An 11,203-nucleotide genomic window follows, 5' to 3' on the forward strand; every position below is an offset into this window, starting at 1 on the left:
ATCGTCTGGAGGGCAGTAATTTTAATCACAAGTGACAGTTACAGAAACTGATTAGCAAAGCATTGCAATGTTACCAACTGCAGCACACACATTGAAAATAGCAGTGAGTCAACTGGGCTGTACTATGGAGGGGCATATGCGTGCTGTGCTGCTTAGGATATTACTTTAATGGCCCTATAGAAAAAAAGAATCGAGCCAGCTAATGTAATTAGTCACAGTCAAGCAAGCTAAATCTTGCTGCGACTCCTCTGCCACAGAGGAACTATACAGGTGACAAATCTGACCTTCAGATGCCAAGATCCACTTGTTCCACGTACTGTCCTCACGTTATTTTGAGGAACTTGTTACTAACGGACACTGACTCAGCATTAGGATTGAAAATATTTTCTTCATTTGCAGGTGACACCATCCATCTGCCAAATGTAGCAGCGAGTTGTAACTTTGGAGGCTTCTTCTTCCAAAGGGGTAAGTGGACAGCAAATTGTATGACAGTTCTCAATCTCTAAAGGAATGACTGCATGCTGAGCTGACAACACCAAAGTTACTGTAGCTATGAAAACGCAAACCCAAAGGAAAACAGCTAATTCATGCATTTACTGAATCACCCAATTCCTGTTAACGCACAACAGAAGTTCTGTCTATTTAACCGCAAGGAGCCAAGTCCATCTATTACTGCAGCTGAAGGGACTTTCACAATAGAAAAGGATTTGGCCCCAAATGAATACAATGTACGCATGAGAAACAGTAGCATCCTAGGAGTAAAATTTCCAAAAGCTACGCTTTTTTTGTCAAGTAGTTTTACACGACTAGAGTCTAATGATCACTGAAGCACCTAAATGCTAAGACCTCTTTGAAAATGGAGTATAAGAACCCAAGTCGTACGTGCATGCTAGAAATTTTCCATTGGTATAAACAAAACTACATAGGCTTATCAGAAAATGCTATTTCATTTTTTAAAAGAACATGTAATAAATGCAGAAAAAGGTGGGATTCCTATGTTAGTCTGGATTTTCAAAAGGTACTTAGATCTTCAATTTCCACTTATATATAGGGACTTAAAAAATCACAGGCGCTTCTAAATAGAAGTACTCCCAACCTTCAAAAAATCTATTGCTTCTAAAGCCCAGTGTTAAAGTATTTTATGACTGACTTCCTGATGCTCACTTGAGGCTTCTTTGAGCCCCGTCTTCTACAGTAAGGTCCAACTCTGCAATATTTACTTGCTTGAGCCATCCCACTGACTTCAGTGGGATTACTTGTATAAAACACAATCTCAGTCTTTGGCTGTGGTTCTCTAACTTTTTGCATGTGTGCAGAATTTTCTGCTTGTGTGGCATTGCGCTAATGTCTGTACACATATTCAGAGGTCCACCCATATGAAGCAAGTTGCAGGGATTACAACTGTAATCAGATGTGAAAGTGCGGGTTTTTCCCCAGCCCAAGCCGATGTAATTGCCACTCCTTCTACGACATGCATTATGCAAGCCAAAGACTGAACACAAGCAGATTAAAAAAGGCAAAAAAAAAAAGCCTTACAAAAAGGCCTTTAAATCTCTTACCCTATCACTTGGTTACAAGCAGAACCTATTTCCAGTATTCTTGTACAATTTTATCAAGCCATGCAAAACCGCTGCTCAAAACCAGCTCAGAAACTAACAGCCCTATGATCGCTCCAGGACTTGGATGCTTCACTGAGAGCACTGAGTTCTGAAGTGCTTACATAAATATCCAAAAGAAAACACAAAAGAATGTTTGACCTAATTATCTGTCAAATTCCATATATTTCAAAGGAAGGTCCTAAGGTTCCTGTCTTTAGGAAAATGGATTAAAAAACACTAAAACCTCATAATTTTGTTCAGCTCATCGAGCTGAGCACATAGATAAGCTTTTCAGAACAGGCAGTTGTAGCTCGTTTTGCTCAATCTTGTCAACTTTAAAAGACTGGATCGGTACAGGAACAGCCTGTTTTATGGTTAACATCCGAACTCAAAGAACTCTGCACTGCATGCTATACACATCGGCAAGAAATTTGGTTTTTCTTAAGGGTCACTTAGAAAAGAATCCCTGCAAAGCAGTCATTATCTCGAACTCTATCGGACCTTACCGTGTACGTTATGGTTTCCTCAGTTTCCTGCGAATGTACGGTAATGAGGATGAGGGCGGCCAAGAACACGGCTGTCAACATCGTGAACCTCGAGAGAGAGGACAACAGATGCGCTGGGAGCGTTTTTCGGGTCCCCGGGCGGGCCGCTGCTCCGGCCCCTACCTGGCGGGGCGGCCGGGACGTGCCCCTCTCTCCGGCGAGCAGCGGGGGCTGGCGGCGCCGCGGGGCTTATCCGGCTGCGGGGGGGAAACAACCGCGGGGAAACGGGGTTTAAAATAACAGGGCGCTCGGCGCCACACCGGGCTGCAAGCGGTGCGCTGCGGCCGCCTCGCCAGCCCACGTTTTTTGGGGCGGCGAAGCGATTTTTGGGTAAAAGCTCACAGTGCGCAAGGCGGGCGGTCGGGGTGGCGCAGAGCCGGCGCGGCGGGACCCGCCTCCCCGCGAGCAGACGGGGCCGCCGGGCACCTGCCCTGCCCCGGGCCCCCGCCCCGCGCTGCCCGCTCCTACCTGCGGCGGGGCCGGTGCGGGCGGCGGCGGCTGTTACCGCGGCGGCTCGGCCCCGTCCGTCCGCTGGCTCCGCTGCGGTGCCGGCGCCCGCTCGCTCTCCTCTCCCCCCCCGCGGGCCTTCGGCTAAATAGAAACGGTCCCGGCTCCTACCGGAGCCCCCGGACGCCCCCTACCGACCCCGCGGCGGCCGGAGCCCTTCGGCGGGGCGGGGCGGGACGCGGCCCTTCGCCGCTCCCCGCGCCCGCCCGCCGCCGGCCGGGGCGCCCCGAGGCGGGGCAGGTGCGGGGCCCCGCCGCCATGTTGGGTCTGTGAGGGGAGGACCCCCTCCCCCCGCCTCGGCGGTCGCGTCTTGAGGGGAGCCGTGGCCGAAGCCGCCAGAGGCGTCTTGCGGGGCAGGGAGGCGGGTGCCTCCCGCCACCCCTGTGAGGGAAGGGCCGCCGAGCCCCGCCGGAGCCGCTCCCGCACGCCCCGCGCAGCAGGGGGCCCGCCGGCACGGTCCATCGCTCCGTGAAGCGCAGGGCGGCCGTCGTTTTGGGGACGGCCTCGAGTCTTGGCAGCTAAGGGAGAAGCCCCATGAGGCCGAGGTGGGAAGGAGGGAAAGGATGTGGCGCTTGCTAATGACCTCTTGTAGATCATGGTGGGCCGGTAGCAATGCCTGTGGCGGGGTTTGCCCCTGCTGCGTGAGGTAGGGCCGTCACCCCGGGAGCGCTGAGGCGTGGTGGCGGGCTTGCTCCCTGCCAAACGACCCGCACCATCTCCTTACCTCAGCTCTTGGTGAACCAGCTTCTGCTGGATGCTCTCGTGTTCCGGGGAGCACATTCTTGAAAGCCTTTGTATAATATACAGTATAGTATACAATATCGTATATATATATGTGGGGTTTTTTTAAATTTAAGCTGAATTGTGACTTCTCAAGCAATAGAATGGAGTGTTTATCTGGCTAGGCAAGCTACCTGAAACTTAAAACACAGATGTGTTTTCCTGCCTATTCTGAATTCGGTAAAAACCATGAGGAGCCCTTCCTAGGGATACGTCTGTACCTTTAGACATCACGCGAGTTCAGCGATCGTTACTTTTAAGAGCTTCTGTATATGAAATGCCATTATTTCCCTACCCAGGGGGAAAGATACTGGACTGAAGGGCAAATGAGGAGGTGTTACAGAGGTTTAGAAGCTCTCGTAGGTGGGATGGTTACGGGGAGCGTGCCAGGGAACTCCTTCTACAGAGGGATGAGCTGGGTCTTTGTTTGGGTCCCTGGTTTTGCTTCTGGGGGCACTGTGCCGTAGTAGTGCAGCTCTGCTCTGTTCCCCTACTTCAGTTGGACATAAAGTCCTTAGTTTTTTCAAAGTTTGTATCTCCTTAATAGTGACCATTAAGTGATCACAAATAGCGACCGTATTTCCTTAATAGTGACCAAGTTCTCCAAGGCCTGGAGAACTTGAGATCTCATGAAAAATGTCATAGTAGGTTGCAGATCTCTGTATTATTCCTTATATTCTTAATGTTAAATTATATTTGATCTTAGGTAAAATATCAGTTCTGTTTTGGAGGGCCACACATTGCACATTAATTTTGTCTCTGAACCAAATCGCTTCTTTTCTTACCTGTTGTAGAAAGACCCAGGTTGGTAGTTTCAGAATACTTTCAGCTGCAACATGCTGCCTGTCTTTTTTTTTTTTTTTAGGTAGTTACAAGAGAAGGCAGGATTTTTCCGCTCTCACTGCAATTTCTGTGCTTACAGGTAAGCGGGACTCCTTAAAATGTAGAACCTGCAGTCCTCACACCTCACTGTTAGTTAAAATACAAAAGCAACAACATGGTGCAAAAGAGAAAATTTAAGTTGAAAACATTTTTAGGACATTTTGCATGCACTTCCATATGCCAGCCTAATTTGCAAGCTATAATTTGATATCTACTCTCCTGCTCCAAACAAGATTCTCTTGTCCATACGTCATTTTTCAGAAATACAACTTCAAAGTGTTAGATTCTCTCTGAGTTACTGACTCCTATTACTGGATTCATATTTGTCACATGCCCCCTAATATATTTTGAACTTTTACTGTTTTACGCTTACAGAAAGAAGTACAGAAATTTCTAATAATCTAATGAATATAAAACAGTAGCGTCAATCACATCTGCTGGAAACAACACTTAGCTTTGAATGATTTGTCATATCTGCCATGCAAAGAGAACTGAATTTAACTTGTTGGATTCTGGATCCAAGAAGTCAAAATTTAAAAAAGTTTTTCTTAATCTACCACCTACGGAAACATTGGCTGTATCACAGAACTACAATTAGTTGTTTTCATTCTAGAAAAAGTGAAGCAGAGAACAGCAGAGGCATCTTTTTGGAGGATGTATGAATGCCATCCGAGCGTGGATCCTATACTTGGCTTCAGCCAGTGTTACACACTTGCTGAATGCCATATTCTGCCAAGGATAGTTCTCGATCCTTTAAATGGAGGTAGCAGACTGAGTTCATGATTTTGTAGTTCAGATATTTCCTACTGAGGCAACTGGAAATGTGCCTGATGTAGGACAGCAGGACTTAGACCCTTGGAAACGCTGAGGAGTGCGTGAGGGATGAGACTGAGCTGCTCAGCAGTAGAACAACTTATTTACACATCTGAAGAGTCTGAAGATGTCATGTAAGAAGCGGTCAAACCATCCATTCTGTCTTGCTGACCATACAACAAGGCGTTGCTGAGGCCAACCCCTTACGACAGTCGCTGACAGGGCTTCCTATTGAAGCGGCCCCGTGAGGCTGGCCACTTATTACTTGCTTTTGGCTCCTTCTGAAAATGGTGCACTCTATTCCCTACAGCTTTAGTGAACTCTGTCACATCTCAGTTTTTGCTTTCTTTAAAAAACACAGTTTCAAACATTCTTTAACTCAAATGTGCTTACGACTTAAATGTTCATATTTTTTTCTTCCTGGCAGGACTTGTTGCCACCCCCCATTGTCCTCAAAAACCCAAGGATAGGTAGGCTGAAGGAAGACTGTGTGTGGTCAAAATGTCACTGCACTCCAGCTAATTCTGGCTGCTAGAATTGTCCCTGGGGGCAACAGACAGCTGGACATAATTTAGAGCAGGCTGAGACTGATACAGGAGGCTAGCCCGAAAATGAGGAAAACAAAATTGCAGTTTAATCTCTTCTACTCCCAGATCTGACCCCTTTTTCCTGTCTCAAACATAGCTCACCAGAACTGAAAATCAAGCACACAGCGAATTAAAACAACTTGTATTTGTCAGCTCAGGGGACTATCGGTGTCAATTTAAGATGATTTCTTTTCACGAGCATGTCATATCGAGTAACACTGGAGTTGTCTAAACTAAGAGCTGGAGTGGTGGAGATGTTATGTTCATGTTGGACTCACAGGAATTTTAGAACATAAATTATTTTGATAACGTGGCAGACTGCCTTTCTGCCACACTGCCTGCAAATGTCAAAATTTTTTCCACGTTTCAACTTGGAAATGACATAGTGGTGGTGAAGGATAAATTGTGGAGTATTATATGCCTGACTTTATTGCTGATTAAATATGACAAATGTTGAACTTCTATTTGAGGCAAGATTTTGCAAGTTTATTTATCTTCAGGGGAGGTATCATGAGCATATTGCGTGTGGCAGGAGGTGCTACTTTACTGCAAACTTAATTTGAAAGAAGAACTGTGTTAGCAAATTACTCTCACTTTTCATAGAAAGCTAACAGTGAGAGGTAAAAATGTGTCATACCAGTTTCTGATCATAGCTGTTGAAATTACAAAGAGTTAATAAGGACCAAAGTGTCAGTAGCAAAGGACAGAGAACATATTCTCTCCTTCTTCTTAAGCCTGCCATTAAAATTAAACATATATTTATTGTTATTACTTGTTTGCTGCTTTCTATTACAGTAGAGTACATAGGCGACAGACGATACAAATGCGTAATTGGAGAAAGCTCCTGCCCCATAATTCGTGCAATTTGTCAAGGAAAAAAGCAGGACAGTTGGATTAGAAAATCTAGTAGCCTAGAATTTTGGCCTTTATCTTGCTAAAATCATCTCCTGTATGAGAGATTTTGCATGAGTTTTGTTGTACTGAGGCCTTTGGCTAACTTAGACTAACCTGTGATTTCATTCCTAAATGTCTAACAATGCTCTGAGGATATTAAAGTTTAATGTTGTTGCCATTTTTTATTTTGATTTTTGCTGAAGATCAAGCACATGGTGTGCATGCAGTTTATCAAGCATGCAATTTGCTTTTCTTCTGCAGTTTCCAGAGATGTGATCTTGTATTTTCTATGTGTCTCTCAACTCCAGCCGCAACTTGAATGCCCAGAGAATGTGGTAATTGTATTCCCACCAGAGTCCTTTGACAGTAAAAGAGAACATGACAGAGAAAGGCGTCTCCCCAGCGGCTGTCTGTTTTTTTCATTGGTGCAGTTATACAGCCATAATAAATTAGAAAATTGTAGGGCTGTGTGAGTGTGAGTGGTTTTCTGATACAGCTGAAAACAACACATGAAATGAGGTTGTGATAGTGTGGGGGGAGGATGAGTCCATTTTACTTTCCATGTGTAGTTCACCACCTCTTGTGTTTTACATAATAAGTATTTTCCATGACTGTAAATCACTCCTGTTGATACGTAAGGGTGATGTTGACTTCAGGCCTCCCTTTGAAAAATGAGAGAATATGGTTTACAGGTGGCTTTCTCAGTGTTTTCAGGGGCAGAACTTTGAGGCCCAACTTAATAAAAGTTCACTTGCAATCCCAGGGTGCTTGTTTCTATGGATTGACCGTTCAAGTAAAGACTATTTAATGTGGTAAGAATTTCAGGTATGACAAATTTGGGCCTTAGCTTAAATTCCACTACTGTTTCTGTGAAGATTTTATTTTGCTAAGCGATTTCATCTGGAATTTGATCAGTCTTCCTATCTTTTGCTTGTATGGGTACTTTGAACTCATGCAGTCATTTTATTCAGTCTAGCAGCTCTTTTCCATTGCGCGCTCCACCAGTGATTTTCCTTCTCTTCTCTTCTCTTTTTCTTTTTCTCGTGCCAGGTAAGAGAAACAGCAGACTGGGAAACATGCATCAGTGCAGCTATGTGGCTTTTGTAACACCAGAGTTGTCATTCCTTCTTTCTTTTTCCTGGAAAACCAACGTTGCTGCATATGGGAGTTTAAGTCTGATGGCTGTACTAGGTTTCAGCCAGTTTGGTTAAAATGAGAACTGTCTAGAACCTTTTCACAGAACTGTAACGCATCTGAGGAACAGACAGCCTTCCTGATGTTCAAAATACGAGGTGTATATAGTTTTCTTCTGATTAAACTACGTCAGTGCAGTTTGTTGCTCTGGCTAACAGGCAAAATAGAAATGCCAGAATTCAGATCCAGTATTACCCAGAATATGTTGGAGACAGTATTCATCTCTAGTTTTGGCTTCTCGTGAAGCTTTGTGCAAATCATTTAACCTGTTTCTTGGTACGCTCTGTCTGTGAAATGAAGAAAATATGTGATGCTTGCACAGAGAAGTGGGGTGGATGCATTAACTTCTGTCTCTAGGACTTCCAAAGACAGTTAATTGTCTTAGATACCCAGATCCCTCTCAAAGGCAATGGAATTCGGATGCTTAACTGTGAGGTTGACTTCAAGCAGCAGAGACAGGGCCTGCCATGGGCACCTTGCCACTGACCCAACTGAAAGCAGAATCAGGCAGGACTTCATCTACTGCAACATTTGTGTTTCAGAGAGAAAAATGAGTGTGGATGAGTAAAAACTCTGTGTCCTCTCTTTATCTTCCCTCCATGCAGGAAATCCATTTCCCCTTCCTCTGAGCAGTAGGTGTCTCTTTTTGTCCTATAGTCTTTTTCGTGTCTGAAAAAAGGAAATGCGAGCTGACTGGAATAGAATATGTATATATGACTAGCATGGATTTCTAACTGGCAGGTCAACTTCAGCAGGCCATTCAAGTTGTTAATATGCCCTGTTTTTAATTTTTGCAGTTTTTCAGTATTGTATTTAGTTCCAGATTTATTTTTTTTTAGTTATTTCAAATAATTCAACCTTTTTTTGTCCTCAGTCAGGAGAACATAGAGTATTCCTCATTTTCAGAAAGTGCTGCACACCTTGAAGACGGACATCCGTATTTGAAAACCTTAACTTCTGCTTTCTGCAGAACTCCATGGAAGTAGAATGGAGCGTGACAATGTTGTTATCTTTCAGCACAACAAAAATGAGACATCTCAGAAATGCTGCAGTGGAAGAGAACCTCAGAAGAACAGATTTGTGGGGCAGAGCTCTTGCTAATGACTGTTCTGTTTTTTAGAATTCATAAACATCAGGATCAGTAGATATGTTAAACCATAATTTAGCTTCATAAGTATCTTCTGAACTCTGCAAGTTTGCTTTTCTTTTCTTTCCCTTTTGAGAAACAGTTATTAATACTGGAAAAGCAGCAGCATTTCTTATTTATATTGTGCGTGGGTGAACTTGGCAAACAACCTGCCCAGTTAACCTGTTAATTATTGTCCAGAGACATAAGTTTTCTGGTGAATATCTGCATGTTAGTACTAAAGGATATATGTCAGAGCATTTTAATTCCCTAGAATATTAAATTTACTTAGTGCTAGTCTGTATGCTGTCATACAGAAAGCAGCAGAAAAATAACAGTGGGGATTTTCCTTTTTGTGAGATTTAAGGGATTATCCTCTCGTCCCTCTTTGCAGATACGTGTGGTTGAAAGGCATCAAAATTTTAGAAAAGGCTGGAAGATGAGACAACTGAAGGCTGGCACAGAAAAGCCCGAATCTCTGTGTGCTGCCCAGGTACGCTCTGTAGGAGTTTAACCGTACCAGGGAAGAACTCAGTTCTGCGAGTGAGACAGAGGGCACATCACTGCTCTAAGTCATTGAGGTATCCCTCTTAAGTGGCTGCAGAACAATACCAAACGTTTCATCTGTGTAATAAGCTAGCACATCACCTACAACATATGTATATATTTTAAATTATGTGTAACATGGGAATTCTTTTTTTATTAATCAGTTCAAGTTCTCATTCCCTGGAAGCCCAAAGCCCTGAGAAATTAATTCCTGCTCATTCACACCTTACTGTGCTTTAAGGGCTATTAAAATTTAGAAGTCTGCTAACACCAAAAGCGATAAAGGCCCAAAATAAACTGATTGATACAAAGAAAAACAAATACCTCTCTCCACCCCCATCCAGAGCAGCCCGGTGTAGTTCGGTTAACTTGCTTATGTCACTCAAGAAACCTCAGAGCTCTGTTTTGCCAACAATGGCCCTCAGTGTGTATGGGGCTGTGGGCCTCTTTGGCACCACAGCTGCAGGTCGTAAATACAGTTCTGGAGATTAAGATATTAAAGTGACCTTCTTTGGAGGCTGCAGAACAACGCCTGAGATATTGCCCCCTGCCTCCGAGGCAGCCTGGTGGCTCCCAGGGCTGCCAGGTGATGGTGTGGAGCACACTCAGAGAAGTTCCCACGTGGGGATTAGTTCTCAGAAATGACATTTCTGCCATTTCCTGTGTTAGCCAGGGAGAGTATGGTACACTGCGCTTCCATTTCCTGCAGAAGGCTCCTTCAAGTTGGTTAAAGTGGTTTCCTGAACATGAATTCAGTGTACGTAAGATAAAGGATAGATGCATGCTTTAAGACTGGACACTTTGTGCAGACCAGGTTGCTGTTGGAGCACCAGTCTGGCCTTGTGTCTTTCTGGGCATTTGTAAGAGTAAAAAAAAGAGAACGGAGCACTTGGAAAAAATCACTCGCATCAGTGCAAAGGAGGGGAATGTATTTACCCGGATCCTACTCGGGGTCTTACTAGTACTTACTTCCAGACTCCTTATTTATTACCTTTTATCCCATTTTATGTAGAAAAAGTTTTTGCTTTCCATCTCCCTTACTCTTGAAAAAATGTGCCTTTCTCACTGTAATGTTTGACAGCACTTTTAACAGTGAACTGTGGTTGCAGAAATTTTTACTTCTGAAGCAATAATTAGAATGTGTCAGAATTTTAGGCCTTGGTCGTTTACGCTCATGTTCATCAATCATTTTTCAAATGTGTATCTCTAAGAGAGAACAGACTTTTATCTTATAAATTAAACCTCTGCAAGAAAACACTAGAGCGGGAAAAGCATAATCGATTGAGCTTGCCTCTGCTTTTCTCACCTCAAAGGAGAGCTCTTGGTGCAACATTTTGTCAGCAAATTGTGGCTGAGTTATTAATTATCTGTCTCAGTTATTAAGTACCTGGAATGTCTAAATCATTCAGGGAGGCCTTTAATGTACAAATCTCTGAATGTTACTGGAGCTTCTGACTGGTATCTCTAAGCAAGCTGTGGACACTAAGATACGTGTCATCTTGAAGATAAATGAATTAAGCCTGTTGAAGTAGATTGATTGATTGTGTGACTGTAAAATAGCTTTTTTTTGGCACTTGTTGCTTTAGAACCAAGGGTCAGATTGTTTCTCTCCCTTGCGCTGCGAATGCATTGAAACTCGTGTGGTCCGACTGCAGTGGGTTAGGAGCCTGTGGCGGTTTTGTGAGTTATTGTGCGTAACGGCTTTTGGGGACAGGTCTTGTAGTTGCTGTT

General features: G+C 44.0%; 1 protein-coding gene and 1 long non-coding RNA gene across 3 annotated transcripts in view; one reads left to right on the forward strand and one right to left on the reverse strand.

The window, feature by feature from the left end:
* Positions 1–2,783, reverse strand: part of EFEMP1 (EGF containing fibulin extracellular matrix protein 1) — a 50,135-nt gene extending 47,352 nt beyond the window's left edge. The window contains exons 1-2 of one of the 2 annotated variants that reach the window (XM_063331169.1): positions 2,612–2,783; positions 2,105–2,192 (exon numbers count right to left, since the gene is read on the reverse strand). In XM_063331169.1, coding sequence (XP_063187239.1) covers positions 2,105–2,185 — 81 coding nt within the window. In that variant the 5' untranslated portion in view covers positions 2,186–2,192; positions 2,612–2,783. Of the gene's footprint in view, positions 1–2,104; positions 2,341–2,611 lie in introns of both variants that reach the window. The other variant, XM_063331168.1, reaches the window with a different exon arrangement.
* A 115-nt stretch (positions 2,784–2,898) lies between these two features.
* Positions 2,899–9,416, forward strand: LOC134513954 (uncharacterized). The gene is made up of 3 exons (XR_010070560.1): positions 2,899–3,195; positions 4,296–4,352; positions 9,321–9,416. It is a non-coding gene; the product is annotated as an uncharacterized LOC134513954 (long non-coding RNA).
* The last annotated feature ends 1,787 nt before the right edge of the window (positions 9,417–11,203 follow it).

The sequence above is a fragment of the Chroicocephalus ridibundus genome, chromosome 3 (assembly GCF_963924245.1).
Source record: "Chroicocephalus ridibundus chromosome 3, bChrRid1.1, whole genome shotgun sequence".
Lineage (NCBI taxonomy): Eukaryota > Metazoa > Chordata > Aves > Charadriiformes > Laridae > Chroicocephalus > Chroicocephalus ridibundus.